At 50.4% G+C, this 17,408-nt stretch overlaps 2 protein-coding genes across 6 annotated transcripts in view; one reads left to right on the forward strand and one right to left on the reverse strand.

Annotated features, from left to right (window-relative positions):
* Positions 1–17,408, forward strand: part of EPB42 (erythrocyte membrane protein band 4.2) — a 19,925-nt gene continuing 2,517 nt past the window's right edge. For 2 of the 4 annotated variants that reach the window (XM_070238310.1, XM_070238319.1), the window contains exons 1-13: positions 326–467; positions 1,569–1,644; positions 1,726–1,932; positions 3,219–3,464; positions 6,377–6,495; positions 7,379–7,483; positions 8,412–8,589; positions 9,116–9,254; positions 9,550–9,653; positions 10,669–10,923; positions 12,014–12,313; positions 15,576–15,736; positions 16,879–17,012. In XM_070238310.1, the coding sequence (XP_070094411.1) occupies positions 1,731–1,932; positions 3,219–3,464; positions 6,377–6,495; positions 7,379–7,483; positions 8,412–8,589; positions 9,116–9,254; positions 9,550–9,653; positions 10,669–10,923; positions 12,014–12,313; positions 15,576–15,736; positions 16,879–17,012 (1,943 nt within the window). In that variant the 5' untranslated portion in view covers positions 326–467; positions 1,569–1,644; positions 1,726–1,730. Of the gene's footprint in view, positions 468–1,568; positions 1,645–1,725; positions 1,933–3,218; positions 3,465–6,376; positions 6,496–7,378; positions 7,484–8,411; positions 8,590–9,115; positions 9,255–9,549; positions 9,654–10,668; positions 10,924–12,013; positions 12,314–15,575; positions 15,737–16,878; positions 17,013–17,408 lie in introns of all 4 variants that reach the window. The other 2 variants (XM_014733898.3, XM_070238314.1) reach the window with 2 other exon arrangements.
* Positions 7,849–17,408, reverse strand: part of CCNDBP1 (cyclin D1 binding protein 1) — a 23,475-nt gene continuing 13,915 nt past the window's right edge. Inside the window, exons 11-13 of one of the 2 annotated variants that reach the window (XR_011427098.1) lie at positions 15,652–15,837; positions 12,152–12,272; positions 7,849–10,942 (exon numbers count right to left, since the gene is read on the reverse strand). The gene's annotated coding sequence lies outside the window, so the exon portion shown is untranslated. Of the gene's footprint in view, positions 10,943–12,151; positions 12,273–14,806; positions 15,168–15,651; positions 15,838–17,408 lie in introns of those variants that run through there. The other variant, XR_011427099.1, reaches the window with a different exon arrangement.

A 17,408-nucleotide genomic window follows, 5' to 3' on the forward strand; every position in this document is an offset into this window, starting at 1 on the left:
GGAGTGGGATAGGGGCCTCCTGTGTGTGGAGTCATCTCTTCCAGAGTCTGTCTGTGTTTTCCAGATGACATCTCTGAGGGTCTCTTGAGGCCACTGAAGCCACAGGCTTAGCAGTTTCTTTTGGGCTTCTCCGCTGACACATCTTCCCCCATCCCACCCCCGACTGCAGCCTGCCAGGCACACCTCTGCTTGGGCCTCCTGGCACAAGAGATAAAATGAAAAAGGGTAACTCCCAGCAGCTGGTCTGAGATACCAGCGGGGAGGGAGTAGGAGAGAAGAAACAGGTGCGGGAGCTCACAGGAAAAGCAGACACAAACTCCACCATTTACAGATTCTTAAGCCAACAAAAGTACCTCCATCATTTTCTGCCTGGAAGACAGGTTCAGAGAGGGAGCCCAGAGCAACAGTTCAAGACAGGCATTTCCTGTGATCAAGCGGATAGAAGCAGCCTGCAGCCATGGGACAGGGTAAGCCAAGCCAGCACTCCACGGGGCTTACGGGACTGTCAGTAGCTCCGCCATCATTGTGAGTTTTCATTAAAAGAAGCAGGATGATGGAGGTGTGACTATAGAGTGTGAGGGTGTGGTAAATGGGTGCTGGTGATGGTGGAGTGACTATGGTGGGGGGTGGTAGCGGGTGTTGATAGTGGTGAAGGTGATGGTGGTAGGGCTATGATGGGAAGATAGCAAATGGGTGCTGCTGATGATGGAGGGGCTATGGTGTGTAGGGGGTGGTAGCAGGTCCTGGTGCTGGTGGAGGTGATGGCAGTGGGGCTATGGTGGGGAGAGGTAGTGGGTGATGTCGTGGTGGTACTGGTAGTGGAGCTATGGAGTGACAATAGGGTAGGTTGTTGGTGGTCATAGTTGTGGTGATGGTGGTAGGATGGTGATGGAGTTTAACATGGATTTATATGCTTATCCCAGGAAACATGACTGTTCTCACTGGCTTGTGATACCCTGGGAAAACATGAGGGTGTGATAGCCTCAAGGCTGAATGGGAGAGAAGGGGAGGTAGGAGACGGGGAACCCAACCAAAAGGGGCAGAGGCAGACATAAAGCAAGAAAATAGGCAGAACTGGAGGGTCTCTGCCTGGGTCTGTTAGAACATTTACAACCCTCGTTGTAAATTCTCAGTGTAAAATGAGAATCACCTGATACACGATCATAACAGTCTAGGCCCCGCTCCTTGTAGAGTTTTCCTGGGCTGCACGGTGCGGGGGCTCAGTGAGCCTTTAGGTGAAAGAGCCACATATGATCTCGAGTGAGCTGGTTCTGAACTCTGGGCCTCATCCTTCTCATCTATAAAACAAGAGATTTGGACTCAGTGACTGCAAAACCAGCTCTCAAAATTATGATTGTGTTCCAAGGAAAAATGAGTAAGGGTGAGCAAAATTCTGGATTTTATTCATTGTTTTTGGATTGGGGCCAGAAAAGGAGGTCAACAATGAGAACGAGCACTGTTCTCATTAACAATAGTAGTAGTTTCATTTATTGGGACTTACTATGTATCTGACACTGTGCTACTTGTATTATATATATCACTTCATTTAATCTCCCCAACCCTGCAAGTACGGATGATTATTCTAAGGAAGAGGAAACTGAGGCTCAGAGTGGTTAAGTTCCTCGCCTGAGGTGGCACAGCTAAGTAAGTTGAGCCAAGGATTTGAACCCTGGTCTCTCTGACTCCAGAGTCTCTGCTTTTACTTACGCTGTCACATTTACCTAGTCTCCATGATTTCTCTCGTTTCCACAATAGCCCTAGGAATCGAGCGCTGTGACTTTCAGACAGCAAGAAACAATGAGGAGCACCATACCAAGGCCATTAGCTCCCAGCACCTCATCGTGAGGAGGGGGCAGCCCTTCACCATCAGCCTGCACTTCTGGACTCCAATCCACAAATTTCCGAATAATGTGGCCCTCATTGCACAAACTGGTAAGTGGGGCAGGCCTAGACCCCTTTGACAACAGGGACGGGGGGTTCTCTCTCCAGCGCTCCCTCAAGGAGCCAACGAGCAAATGGACCTCACGGCACCTGGGCCTCAAGGAGTCCTGCCCACCCGGCAGGGCTATTGTGAGGAGCTAATGTGGATGGTAGTCCCCCTTCTCCGCAGGGGATCCGTTCCGAGACCTGCAGTTGATGCCTGAAACCACAGATAGTTCGGAAGCCTATATGTATGTACCACGTTTTTTCCTGTGCATGCATACCTACCTATGATAAAGTTTAATTTATAAATTAGTAAGAGATTAACAACAACAACTGATAATAAAATAGAACATATATGTTCTATAACATATTATAACAAAATACAGTAATAAAAATTATAAATGTGCCTCTCTCTCTCAAATATCTTATTGTGCTGGACTCACCCTTCTTGTGAGGATGTGAGGAGACACAGTGCCCACACAATGAGATGAAGGGAGGAGGAGGACGTAGGCGCTGGGATGGAGCTTTAGGCTACTATTGATCTGACGATTCGTCAGAAGGAGAATCGTAGAACCACGGTGATGTGGATGGTTGGATGTCAGAAGCAGACCATGTCGATGGTTGGGGATCCAACAAAGGGATGATTCACGTCCTGGGTGGGACACAGCGGGACAGAGATTTCATCACGCTACTCAGAACGGCATACAATTTAAAATTCATGAATTGTTTATTTCTGGAATTTTCCATTTAATATTTTCAGACCACAGTTGACTGAGGGTAGCTGCAATGGCGGAAAGCAAAACCATGGCTACGGGGGAACTACTGTACAATAAATAGTGTTTATTATGATTCAGAAGCTGTTCAGCAGGATTATCACTAAGTGGTTCCTTTTAGTTGCAAATATAACATGAGTTTTGTAGAAAAGCCTGAATGGGAGTTAATCTAGACTAAATATAACATTTAATTGCTACTGTTTATCCAATCTGTACTAATGTCAGATATCGGGCCAAGTGCTTTACATGCAATATCTCGTTGAGACCTCCCATTGGCCTTACGAAGCAGATATTATTACTAAGCCCGTTTTACAGACTATGGTCCTTTTCTAGATGTAGGTCCGTGAGTCTGAGAGCCTGTGCTCTCTCATTGCTCTTTAGTGTCTCCCATTACGGGATGGGCTGTTTTCATTTCCCCCCAAAACCAATTTGTACCTTCTCCCACTTTGTGATACTTGACTTTATTACTCTGAGTTGTGACCAAGAGATCCAAATGACTAATTCATCTCTGTGTGACTACAGGTGAGCAGCCTTCCAAGGCCAAGGGGACCCAAGCCATACTCCCGATTTCCAGTCCCATTCCCCGTCCGGGAGACCCGAAGGGGTGGAATGCAGAGGTGGAGGAGAAAGAGGCCCAGTGCTGGGTCATCTCTGTGACTACGCCCGCAGACGCTGTCATTGGCAACTATTCGCTCCTGCTGCAGGTCTCAGGCAGGAAGCAACACCTCCTGGGCAAGTTCACACTGCTCTTTAACCCCTGGGGTCGAGGTGAGTGTGGATCTGGGCCAGCCTGGGCTGCAAAGGGAGCTAGGGCACAGCTCTGGCAGGAAGCACCTGCCCAGGCCCCCGCAGACAGCTCACACTGAGGGCGGCATCAGTGCTTGGTTATTGTGTTACCTTCTCCCCCAGTGAATGGCCTCTCAGACTCAGGGTCCTATCTTGGTGTCACCCCTGGCAGAAGAAGCCTGAGTCTTCCCACTGAAAGCAAAGGCTTGTCTCACCACCAAACCCTGGTGCTGGCTCAGGCTATTTGCTCAGAGGAATTGAGACTCCCTGAGACAACCCTAGGAGAGTTGCACTTTGTTGCAACAGTACAGGGGCCGAGAACTGGAAAGAGCTTGGGGAATGGAGGTGACCCGAGTGGACAGGCTTCTCTGTTTCCTCCCTGGGCCCCCATAGTCTATCTCCAGGGTGAATCTAGGTTTTGTGGGACCTGAGGTTTATATACTTTGGAAGACCCTCTTTAAGAAAAAGAATATATAATTTTGAATTGCTAAGGTCCCTCCCAGGGCCTAAAGGGGTCTATGCTAGTGAGGGGCCCAAAGCTTCATCAGCTTCACAGTCAATCTGCCCTATTTTGCTCTCGCTTCTCTTCACTTGTTTGTTCTATTCTTACTACGGACTGCTGGGTCACCTCCACATTGGCCCATCTAAATCTCTGCCTGAAGTCGCAAACTAAACAGTCATCTTCCTGTAGCTCAGTGGCCTATGGGTGGGCTTTCCTGGGGTCAGGTGACCTCCTGCGCCCAACACCAACTCTGGCAAAGCTCAGCCCAGGCTGTTGGGGCTATTTCATCTGGAAAAAGCCATCAGACATGGTTGATGTGCCCCAAACAGGAGCCAACAGGGCATCCCCTCTTTCTTCCCATTCCGAAGATTCCCTTTTAAATCTGCCACCACCCACCTTGGTCCTTTGGGCTCCCCGAAGGGTCATTTGGTGGCTTGGAAAACATTTTCTCCCAGCTTTCCTGTCCTTGCTGCTCCAGACAACAAGCACAAGGGCCTTTTCCTTTCAAGAGTTTCACTACCAGCCTAAAGGGGCCCCATTACAAGGCAGGGCTGGGACATGAGAGGCAACATGGGGCAGTAGAAGAAACCTGCCCCATTTCCTGGGGCCCCTGTCCCTGGACCCTATCCCTGACTCCTTTTCTATGTGGTGCCCAAACCCCAGAGGGCTCCTTCTCTCCATTTCTCTTGCCCAGAGTGGGGTTCTCCCATCCTCCCTCCTTCAGGTGGCCCTGCCTGTCTTCACTTCAGGCCCTTCTTTCCTGCTCCAAGGGGGTGGGCAGGTGGAATAATAGATGGGAACTAATGTCCATTCAGGTGCCCCTGCCCCACGTGGATTCAAGGCCCCTTCAGCTGGAGGAGGCCCAATGACTCTCCACACACTGACGGAAAGACCCTCAAGCCATTTCCCTCCAAAGCTGAGGCTTTAGTGCCCCCGCCTCCTTGCTGACTCTGAGCCTGCATCCAAAGCTGGGCCCTGGCAGCCCGAGCAAACACACAGCAAAGACAGTTCTGGGACAGTGGTCGGTTCAGAGGGAACCCACAGTCTCGACTCCATGCCGGGATTCCTGCTCTGTGCTTGGCTTCTAGGCGCCTGCCTAGGGAAGTCCTCTCCACGGGAGTGTGTGTAGAGGTGCCTTTCCGGGCAGGAGTGAGTTATTGGCTCTGCTCATCTAGGAGACGATTAAGAGATTTTCAGAGATGATCTGGGACTCTGTTTCAGCATACTTGGAGATGGGGCCCTCCTGGACTCAAAAGGAAATTTTGTGTCCTATAATGAAAGTCAGAGTCCTATTCACAAGCCAGAAACTTTATAAAAAGGGGCTGCACCCAAGTGGAGAAGAGGAGTTGGTGCTACCTGTGCTCTGATGAAGTGCTTCCCAGAGTTGTGCGGAACGTGGGGCCAACCACATCAGTCTGAAGGGATTTCCAAAGAAGTGATGTCCTGCTGACTTCATAGAGGGTACTCAGGATGGAGGGGCAGGGGTCGAGGGCAACTTGGGCACAGGATTCTGTGATTTTAGGCCCCAGGTTTTTCAGAACTTTCTGATTTGTAATATCCTATCCTTCTGTTGCTCTGAGTACCCTCTTCTCAGCTGGATGCCTGGGGGGATGGTTTGGAAGTCCTTTTCTCTTTCTAGTCCCCAGGAATCACTCTAGCCACCCCTTAGTCCACCCCCAGCACGAGGTGCAGAGAGAGACACTTGGCAAGCAGAGTAGATCCCCCCACTGCTCCCAGCTCCCCAGAGTGGGTGACAGCCTCCTTAACACCCTTATCCTCCTCATGATCTCCAGCCTGACCCTTGGATGAGGACAGCAGGAGAGGCTGGAAGTCCTAGGCCCACCAGGACGCCCCCAGGGTGGAAAGCCAGTGCTCCAGCTCCTACTTCGTGCAGCCCCACTGTTCCTTCTGGCCCTGCCTTGCCAAACGCTCTTCTTCCCTTCTGCTCACCCTTATCAACCTACATTTGATTGGTTTTTCTGAAACACCTTTTTTTTTGGAGGTGAACTTGTGGGAGAGACGTGACAGGTCCGCTGGAAAGCTCCCTGGGCTGTTGCCAAATTCTCTTGAGCACATCACACTCTGGCTGCACATGTCATTGGCAACCAGTAGGCTTTTTACATTGGCTTGTTCCCATAGCCACGGCTGACCATGAAGGCCAAACCTTGGCTGACCAAGGAACTCTGACCCCTCTCCCTGCTCTCCACCAGAGAGGAGGCTGGGTCCTGGCGGGGACAGTGAAAAGAGGGAGTTCCTCCTCAGTCCTCATCAGGCCCAGAGCTGAAGGGAAGGCCTCCAGCCAAACCTGACCTGAGCAGGGTGGGCAGAGGCCCGGATGTGGAGGGCAGGCCTGGCACCCCACACGCCCTCAGCCCTATCTGCTTCTCACCAGAGGACGCTGTGTTCCTGGAGAATGAGGCTCAACGCAGTGAGTACTTGTTGAACCAGAATGGCCTCATCTACCTGGGCACGGCTGACTGCATCCAGGAAGAGTCTTGGGACTTTGGCCAGGTACAGGGGCCTCCAGGGAAGGAGAGGGGACGGTGGTTACCCCATAACCTTCAGTATTCAGGCTAGACAGAGCTGGCAGGTCCAAAAGCCCCTGGTCGTGAGGCCATTTCTTTAGGCCATTCCAGCCACGTGGTGCCTCTCTTTCCTCAGGACCACATCAGACCATCCTCCACAGCTTCCAGAGTTATCTTCTTAAAGGCCATGCAAGCCAAACCTCTGTTAAATCCCCACCGTCTACAAGATAAAGGCCAAACCCCTTGGCTTCACACCCAAGGCCCTTCACAGCCAGGCCACTTCTTTCCTGTCCCCGAGAGCCAGCCACGCTCCAGCGCCTCAACATCCCTTGCACGTACAAGCTGAATGCTCCCTCTGCCAGGAACACCTTCCCCTCTTTATGCCCTGGAAAACTCCTCCCCATATTTTAAGACCCTCTGATAGCCTTCCTCAGCCCCCAAAGGCAGAGTGGCTCTCTCCTCTGTGCGCTCTGCTCTGGGTTGGTACCTCTCCCAGAACTCTGGCCCCATGGCTGGGATCTATAGTCTAAGCAGCTGTATGTCCACACCAGTCCTAACTGTGCGCTCCTCAAGAGCAGAGCTGCCTTGGTGTCCTCCACACGCAGAGCAGCGCTGACAGCAGCGGTAGCAATGCACTAACTGGAAAAAGGTGGAAATGGAAGGAAGCAGCACAGTCCTGGTCCTCCAGAGCTTATATCCTATCGGGAGAGTCAGACAACACCACAGGCAAAGGACTGGACTGCCTGGGCATAGAGGGACAACGAGGCATGGGAGGAAGGAGTGGAACCTGAGTCTGGGAGAAGGATGAGGTGACAGGGGCTGTCTTGTGGGATGGAGACCCTTCACCCATCCCTGTGTGGTCCTTACAGTTCGAGAGGGATGTCTTTGACCTGAGCCTGGCCTTACTGAGCGAGGACAAGCAAGTGGAGCAGTGGGGCAACCCCGTGCATGTGGCCTGTGTTTTGGGCTCCATGGTGAGTGAGAGGCAGGGGAAGGGGAGTCCAGAGTGGGAGGAGAGGAGACGGGAACCCTCTGACAGAGGTGTCCACCACCATGCCCTGGAAATCTTCAAATCACAAATGAGCCCCTCCTCCCAGGGCGTGGGAGATGGTTCCTGGAGAAGGGTCAGAGTGAGGAGGGAAGGACAATAGCATCCACAGGGGAGGGAAAAGCAAAATCAGGTATGGTCTCTCAGGACACAAGCCAGCCGAGGACTAAAAGTGGCCTGGATTTCCTCAGAGCACCCCTCCCTTCCCGGCCTCCTCCCAGCCCCCACCCCCAGCCCAACCTGGAGCCTTAAGTCCCCGGAAAGGAGAAGGAGGGTCCATCTGACCCAGGGTTTGCTGCGAAGGTGGTCATACAGATTTATTTTTATTTCTAAATTATTCCTAAGACTACGCAGACCATGCAGGTAGCATGGTGCTTTCCCGTTGGCCCTAAAAGTCCTTTATAACGTGTTCCCCATTTCTTCTGGACTCCCCTCTGAAGAGGTGGTGAGAGACAAGGCCAGACTGTGAAGAAGAGGAAGCTTGGGCTAAGCGGGCCTCAGGGCCCAGGTGCAAACACCCTCAAAGGAATCAGGGCCAGGCCAGCAAAGGAGCAGAGAAACCAGCCCCCAGCGAGGGGCAGCTTGTGGCTCAAACTTTCTTTGCCAGTGGGTCCACAAAATCCTGGCTTCTGAAGGACTTGTTAAAAGGAGGATTCCTGAGCCCCACCCCTAGAGATTATAACCCAGTGGCCTAGGGTGGAGCACAGGAACATGCAGATTTAACAAGTTCCAGGTGATTCTGATGCAGGTGGTCCCTCCCCAGGTTAGGAGAACAGTGATGAACCCTCCTTACCTACCCCCAGGAGCTGTCCTGTCCTGGGACGCACATAACGTCCACACATTTCCCCAAACAGCTGCATGCTCATAAGGAGAGGAGTGTGCTGCCCATCCCGCAGACCCAGGATGCCCATGAAGAGGCCTTGAGGAACAAGCGCCGGGGCAGCGTGCCCATCCTGCGACAGTGGCTCACGGGCCAAGGGCGGCCTGTGTATGATGGTCAGGCCTGGGTGTTGGCCGCTGTTGCTTGCACAGGTAAACACCAGCTTGCCTGCTGCACCCACAGGTCACTTTGGCTACTGTACAGAGTGTCTGCCCTGCCTCTTGGGTTGCCCCATGGCCCCTCATGTGGGAGGGTCATCTCCAAAAGCAGGCAGACCTCCCTCCCCTCAACACACACACCAGCTTCTGCTCCTTTTTCTCTTAGCAAAGTTGGGCCCATCTGGCAAACTCTGCTCTCAAACTCACTTTCTCCCCAAAACTTCCCCTGCCCCTGCCCCAGTAGAGCAAGTCCCCCGTGCCCTGTTGTATATTCTGCAAGCCTGCCCCTGCTGGATGCTCTGCCTGCTGTGTAACCTGTTTGTACCTCATTTCTTGGCCTGTATATGAGCTGTGACTGGCTGTCACTTCTAACTTCCTGGTGCCCATGCCCAACCTCTTTCCACAGAGTCACTGGGTATTTAAGACAGTGCCTGTCCAGAGGAGACACTGAAAACGCTAGCTGTATACCCCCCACCCCAGGCCTCTCTGTCGTCCTCTGACTCTGCCCCCTTCCACGCAGTGCTGCGATGCCTGGGAATCCCTGCTCGTGTTGTTACTACTTTCAACTCAGCCCAGGGCACCCATGGGAGCCTGCTCATAGATGAATACTACAATGAGGAGGGGTTTCAGAACGGAGAAGGCCAGAGAGGCAGAATCTGGTGAGAAGCCCAAGGGGGATGAGGCCTCAGACCTGGAAGGGCTCCAGACAGGTGTGGTATGAACCATGGGAACCCCCACACTCCAAGTGGCCCTGGCACTGAGAGTAGGCCTTCAAGATTCTTGGAGGCAGGACACTGGTGGTCGGCCGTGGTGTGCATGCCCCTTCCTGGGACTGTTGTAGTCACTATTATGCAGTGTTCTCCCATCCCCATGGCAACAATGACTCTACCGTTTCTAGAACCTCTTCAGGACTGCTTTTTTTCCCACGTGAATTATTCCCTTTGCTACCTTCAGGATCTTCCAGACTTCCACGGAGTGCTGGATGACCCGCCCTGCTTTGGGCCAGGATTATGGTGGATGGCAGATTCTGTACCCAAGAGCTCCTAATAAAGTTGGAGGTAAAGCCTGGGGGTGGGCCTAGGCTGCACAGAGCTGCACGAGCTGAAGGAGTCCCTTAGAGTGGAAACAGGAGCAGGTGGTCCAAAGGGGGTCTGCATCCCCTAAAACGGGAGAAGCAGAAGGAATGATAGTGGCCAGCAGAATGCTGACCTGACACCAGCAGGCTCAAGGGAACAAAGGTCAGCCATCTTGGCCACAAGGCTGTGGGGAGACCAGCCCCACTGCAGAGCAATAGGCAAGAGAGCTAAGTCTCCATGAAGGGCAGATAGTCTTAAGATATAGCTGGTGGATGTGCTGGGTCCAGGGGCTTGTCGGGTGCGACTCCTCAAGTTCTGGATATGGATAAAGAAGGTATCAGGATAGGTTCAAGCTCAGAGAAGGAATCTTCAGGAGCCATAAAAGGATGGCTCTTCCCTTCCCAGAAACAAAACAGTCTTACATGGGGCCAGCCTGGTGGTGCAGTGGTTAAGGGCACACATTCCGCTTTGGCGGCCCCGGGTTTGCTGGTTCGGATCCTGGGTGTGGACATGGTACTGCTTGGCAAAAGCCATGCTGTGGTAGGCATCCCACATATAAAGTAGAGGAAGATGGGCGTGGATCTTAGCTTAGGACCAGTATTCCTCAGCAAAAAGAGGAGGATTGGCAGTAGTTAGCTCAGGGCTAATCTTCCTCAAAAAAAAAAACCAAAAAAACAGTCTTACAGAGCCTGGCACATAACCAGTGCTCAGTAAAGGTAACCTATTCCTTTCATATCTGTAGTCAAGCTGTGTACTATGTTCCTCTGAGGTTCTACCTGCCCACTTCCTGAGAGAGCTTCTGTCACAGACCATGACCAAAAAGTATTGTCACTAAATATCTGCAATACCCTCTCAGAAACTGTCTGGTGCCCACCTCTGACCTTGATCCAGGGGGAGGGAAAATAGGGTACAGGATGGGGACTGAGGTTGTGCAGCTCTGACCCAAGCAGAGGTCTTGGTGTGCCTCCCCTTGCTCATTGACCTATCTTTCCCTCAGTCCTGGGGCCCTGTGATCTGGTCCCAATCAGAGCAGTCAAGGAGGGGACACTGGAACTGACCCCAGAGCTGACCCCTGCGGTATCAGATCTTTTTGCCACCGTAAATGCCTCGTGCGTGGTCTGGAAGTGCCGTAAGGATGGGACACTGGAGCTGACCGCCTCTAGCACTAAGTATGTTGGGAACAACATCAGCACCAAGGGTGTGGGCGTTGACCGCTGTGAGGACATCACTCAGAACTACAAATATCCTGAAGGTACTGGGCTTCTCAGCACCTGAAACAGCAAAAGAGGGCAAGGGATGAGCCAGACAGATGCAGGCCACAGAGAGCTGCAGTCCTTTCCCCAGCATACAAAACAGACTTTCTCAACCTCGTTTGACACTATTGACATTTAGGGCCAGATAACTCTTTGTTGTGAGGAGCTGCGCCTTATAAGACATGTAGCAGCATTCCTGGCCTCTATTTCCCAGATGCAGCACCCACCCCCACACCACCACCACCAGTTGTGACAACCAAAAATGTCTCCAGACATTTCCGAATGTCCCCTGGGAGGGAAAATTGCCCCCATTTGAGAACCACTGCTATAAAACAACACACTTAATACCAAACCCGGCTGCCAGAAGCTGTTCTCCCTCTCGTCCTCTTGTCCAAGGCCCTCCGACCTGTTCCTCTCTCCATATTAGTTAATGGCACCACCATCCACCTATTTGTCCAAACAAGAAGGCTTGCACTCTCCTTGAGTCGTCCCCCATCACAGCCCCACATTACTCTTACACCCGTCTCCTCATCTCCTTCCCCACTGCCCACAGGTGACCCAGGGCCTCATCATCTCTTCCTGCCGTATTGCAACAGCCTCCTAACTGGACCCCCTGCCTCCAGTCTCTTCATCATTATTCCCTTTCCAACTTTCAGTTTCCAGAATGAACTCTCAAAGACACAAATGTAATTATGTTACTCCCTCGCTCCAGAATATTCTATGGCCCCCATTGCCCTTGGAATAAGTCCAAACTCCTTCACTTGGGAAGATTCAAGTCCCTGCAAAACTGTCCTCAGAGACAGTGTGACTTGTCCAAAAGCTTGCTCTCCTGCCGTTCAAGGCACAAATTCATAACACTTAAAGAAGAACTTGGTCCTTGAGTGACTTGGAAGAGACACACTGTATCTGTAGGGATCTGCCTAACACAGGCCTCTTTTTTTTAGCTAAATATGGCCTTAGAGGTGTGCAAAGCTCTTGTGATTTTGAGATTTGAGCAGCAGTGAGTAGATGCATTTTAATCCTGGGCTTTTATTAGAAGGGTCTATCCCTGCTGGGTAAGAGGCCTGCTTGCTTTCTTCCATTCTTCAGGGTCTCCTCAAGAAAAAGAGGTGCTGGAGAGAGTCCAGAAAGAGAGAATGAAACATGCGAAAGACAATGGCATGCATCCTCCCAGTCTTGAGTCTGCCGATCCTTTGTACCTGTTCTTGGAAGCACCCAGTTTCCTACCTGTGGGAGGGGATGCTGTGTTCTTTGTGACCCTGGTTAACCCCAGTGACCAGGAGAAGACGGTGCAGCTGTCAGTGGCGGTGCAGGCGGTGTACTACAACGGCATCCTTGCTGCTGAACTCTGGAGGAAGAAGCAATTCCTTACACTCACTGCCAAGTCGGGTAACTGTCTATGGCCCCACCAGACACCCCACACACCCAACTCCCACTCTGGGCAGGCAGCACCTATACAGCACTCCCTGCAGGTCTGAAGAGATAGCTTCTAGCCTCTGGTGTTCTCTTTCTCTCAGTCATGTTTATTGAGCTTCCCACAGAAAAACTTCTCCCAAGTCCAACTGCGGTCAGATAAGTAAACAGACCATGGTAGCAGTGTAAGTATTTGATAAGGTAAACAGCGTACAATGACAGAGTAGCGCTTGCCCAGGCTGGAGCAGGCTGCCCCCAAGTAAATCAGACTGCACTGGGTCTTAAGCGATGAGCAGGACAGCGATGGATAGAAAAGTGAGTCACAGGCCTTCCAGGCAGCAGGAATAACATGTGCACAGCTTCCTCCTCCTCCCCGAGATTCTTATTTAATCAGTCTGGGATGGGGTCCAGGCACTGGGGTTTTTTAAAGCTCCTTATGTCATCCTAGGGTTGAAATTCCCTGGACTAAACCAGTTGTTCTCAAACTTCGCTGCACATCAGAATCACCTGGAGAAGTTTGATGCACCCCAGACCAATTAAATCAGAAACTCCACAGTTGGACACAAACATCAAAAAATTTGTAAATTCCTTGGGTAATTCCAGCGGGCTGGCAGGAAAGAATCAGTGGAATAGAGCTTGTCTACATTGTTGCAACAACCTCCTAACCTGCCGCTTGCCTCCATGCTCTCCACTATGTTCCCTTTCCAAAGGCGGGAAGCATGGAGTTGGGGGAGTGGTGTGAGAGCTGGCCTGGGTCAGATCATGAAGGGGCTTGTACACAATGCTAAGGAGTTTGAGCTTTATTCTCTGGGCAATGGGGAGCTGGTGAAATGTTTTAACCAGTGGAGTCAAGGTGATCAGAAATTCATTTTAAAAAAAGAACTTTTGGTGGAATGGAATGGAAGGGGTCATATTAGAGTAGTGGTTCTCAACCTTCACTGCACGTTGAATGACCTGGAGAACTTTAAAAATACTGATGCCTGGGCCTCACCACCAGAGTCTGATATAATTGATTTGGGGAATGGCCTGGCACTGGGATTGTTTCATAAAGCTCCCCATATTATCCTAATATGCAGCTAAGGTTGAGAACCACTGGATTAGAGGTTGGAAGGTTTTGTAACAATCAAGTCAAGAAATGAAGGACAAACTAAACTAGCAGCCCTTCGAATGAAGACATATTAAGGAGGTGGGATAGACTAGGCTTGTGAGTATGTATATGGGGGAAGGGTGTTGCTTCCAGTTTGGGTGAGCCTCTAGACTAGGGAAAATGGGGAAGAGCAGGTTGTGGCAGAAAGATGAGTTCTGTTTGTGACATATTGGGTTTGAAAGCCCGTGAGACTTCCAAGCAGAGATGGCCAGTAGGCAGCTGGAAACCTAAACCTAATATTCAGGATAAAGGCTGGCCAGAAGACCAAACGTGGGAATCCCAGCAGAGAGTGGGCAGCCAAGGCTCAGAGCATTGATGAGCTCACAGGGATGAGGGAAGGACTGAGAAGACAGAGGGTAAGGAGGGAACCCAGGGCAGCACCAGCATGTAGGGGGCAGTCGGGGAGAGAGCAGAAGTAAGGGAGTTGGAGAAGTCAGAGAGAGGAAGAAGGCAGCCAGCAAGGTCAGCAACGAGGCCAGGAGATGTCAAGGCTGAAAAGCTCCCTTTAACAGAGTGGTCTTACTGAGAAGCAATAGCAAATGCCAGCTTCCTGGGGGTTAAATGGATTGAGGGTTGAGGATGTGAGACAAGATGTGCAGTCCTTCCTGGAAGAATGGATGGAAACGGAAGAGAGGCTGTGTGGTAGTTAGCCAGGATCATTGGGTAGAGGGAGGGTGTTTGTTTTTTTTCTTTTAAGGTAAGAGAGAGTGGAATCTGCTTACAAGCAGAGGAAAATATAGGCAGTCTCTGACTTACAATGGTTTGGCTTAGATTTTTCGACTTTACTATGGTGCAGTGCAAAAGCAATATGCAGTCAATAGAAACCACACTTCCAATTTTGAATTGCGATTTTTCCTGGGCCAGTGATATGCAGTTTGATCCTCTCTGGTGATGCTGGGCAGTGGCAGTGAGCCGCAGCTCCCAGCCAGCCTCGCGATCACGAGGGTAAACAATGATACACTTAGAACCATGTTGTTTTTCACTTTCAGTACAGTATGCAATAAATTACATGAGATATTCAACGCTTTATTAGAAAATAGGCTGTGTGTTAGATGATTTTGCCCAACTGTAGGCTGATGTAAGTGTTCTGAGCATGTTTAAGAGAAGCTAGGTTAAGCTATGATGTTCAGTAGGTTAGGTGTATTAAATGCATTTTCAACTTACGATATTGTCAACTTACGATGGGTTTGTCAGGACGTAACCCCATCGTAAGTCAAGGAATATCTGTAATCGGCAGAGAGATAAAGACTGAAGCTTCAGGAGAGATGGGTTACAACTGATGGTACAACCCTTGAGGAAATGAGAATGAACTAGAATAATTACAGCTCACATTTATTGAGCACTTATTCTTGGCAAAAATGGAGTTAAGTGTTCTGTATGCATTATCTCATTATCTTCACAACAGCCTTATAAGGCAGGAACCACTATTATCCCCACTTTACAGATAAGGAGACCGAGATACAGAGAGGTTAAATGATTTGTCCAAAGGTACACAGCTAGGCAGTGGTGGGGTCAGGATGAGGCACAGATTTAAAAAGGAGAGCACTGAACTTGAGCTGGAGGAACACCTCATCCTCCTGGCGGGGAGAAGGGACAGTGACAGCAGGGGTAGAAATCTACATCTATAGGAATGGGAACATGATTCAGAGGATTCCTCAAGGATGAAAGATGGCTTCATTTTCTCTGTAAAAGGCAAAGAGAAGCACAGAGTGGGAAGAAATAAGGTAAGCATATATTCAGCAACGACTGTCTGGCAGGGTCTGAGTTAAGCACTTCATTTGCAGTATCTCATTTAACCCAAGCCATCCCACTACGTTGGTGTTATTATTCAACAAAGAAACTGAAGCCCAAAGAGCTTAACTTGTTCTGGGGGACCTTTCCACAACCCCACTGAGGTTGTCTGTCAAGAGTGTTAGTGGAGGCAGTGATGGTGGTGAGGGGTGAGTTCAAATTTGAAATTGCTGAGAGATGAAGCATCTCTCCGGCTTCAGTGAGATCCTGACTCCTTTGCATTGTGTGTGTAACTATTGCTTGTTTCCAGGGCACACCCTCTCACCCCTTTGCACTGACTCCACCTGTCATGTGTTTCAGTTGAGAAAGTCAGCACCAGCCTGTCCTCTTCCTATTTTGAGCGAAGACCACCGGGGAACAGCTTTCTCAGACTCACCACCAGGGCAACGCACTCTGAGTCCAGCCTTAGCTGCTTTGCTCAGGAAGACATTCTCGTTCGGAGACCACGCCTTACCATCGAGGTAGGCACCAGTGCTTCCTGGAACTGCTCTCGCTTGCTACTACCGACGTCCCCATTTCAGGAGGAATCAGAGCCCCTCAAGCTTCAGAGCAGGTGACCGTGCTGCAGGATTACCAGAAAATGCTAGGTTAAGAGCTCCTTCTCTTAAAAGAGAAGCTTTCTTACATATGCTATTAAGGTTTAAATTTTCCAACTTCTTTAGTTGGTTAAGTAAAGTTTTCGAAAATCAGGGCCTTCCAAGTTACTGCCTCCATACTTATAAAAATAATAATAGCCTATGTTTATTTAGCACTTTATACATATGCCAACATATTTTCTCCTCATTTATTTGTTTTAATACAAAAGCTCTGTGAGGTGGAATTTTTTCCATTATTCAGATGAGGAAACAGTCCTAGAGAACAACATGCCCAAGATCATAAAAACGGGATGTTTTAGAGGCTTATAGCTCTTGGTCCTGTCCTCTTTCCACGTGTCTACCCCAGCCAAAATAAATGCAATCTCGTCCCTGCCCTCAATGAGATTATAGTCGGGTAAAGGAGACACATCGTTCGGTCTTCTATACAAGTGCTTTAATAGAGGTACAAAGTCACTATGCAATAAGTGAAGTAAAAAGGATTCATTCCAGCTGATGGGTTTGAGGAAGACTTCATGGGGGAGGTAGCATTTATGCTGGACCTTGAAAAAGGGGTAGGTTTTCAGTGCAAAGCTGGGGGAAGGCCATTGTGGGCAGAAGACTGAGCAAAGAGGCTGAAAGGAAAGGAGCCTGAGGGGTACGCTGGGGATGGGAAAGTGCCTGACCTGGCAGGGATGTCTTTTGGACAAGGGAAGAACAGATGAGGCTGGAGAGATAGTGGGGTCAGACCATGAAGGGCTCGGGGAATGCCAAGTGAAGCTGAAACCCTCCAAGGTTTCTAAGCAGAGGAGAGGCACAGTCAGAGATGGTCAGTGGTGGATCAAGGGTGAGAGTAAATGCAGGAAGATGAGGTAGAGGGGTAAAGAAGTCAGCTGTGGAGTTTGGGTGAGAATGGCAGAGGTAGAAGAGTAACTGAGGAGGGTACAAGGAGGGTGCCATGGGGGCGGGGCGAGGAGTGACTGCGGCTCTGTGCTCTTGGCATCTGCTCCAGGTTTTGCCTCTTCCCACAGATGCCAAAGACAGTAAAGCAACACCAACCTCTTACGGCCTTGGTTAGCATCCATAACACCCTACATGCTCCCATGAAGGACTGTGTGGTCTCCATCTATGGAAGGAGGCTCATTCACAAAGAGAGGAGCTACAGGTAAGAGACCACAAGCCTCTCATCCCACTGAAACATCTCAACTGCTCAGAAAGGCAGGGACCCAAGATTAATGACTGACTTTTTGCCATGTCCATAGAGACAGAGCAAATACCCCCCGAAGCTGAACTAAAGGATTAGGGCCTCTCTCATCCTGGGGCCACCATGTCTACAGGGGTACGGGAGTGAGGGAGGCTGTGTACCCCTTGGGCACCCACCTGACCCTGGTTGCTGGCCTGGTGATGTAGGAAGATCGTGGGTATTGCTGGTGACTGCAGGCGAGGAGGTTAGGGCTGGGGACTGGAGACTATCACAGGGAGTGTGGTCTGCCTCTCCGTGCAGCCAGAGAGCTGCATTCTACTAATGACCACTACAATACAGAATTTTGTTTGAATATTC

Source organism: Equus caballus, chromosome 1 (assembly GCF_041296265.1).
Source record: "Equus caballus isolate H_3958 breed thoroughbred chromosome 1, TB-T2T, whole genome shotgun sequence".
Classification (NCBI taxonomy): Eukaryota; Metazoa; Chordata; class Mammalia; order Perissodactyla; family Equidae; genus Equus; species Equus caballus.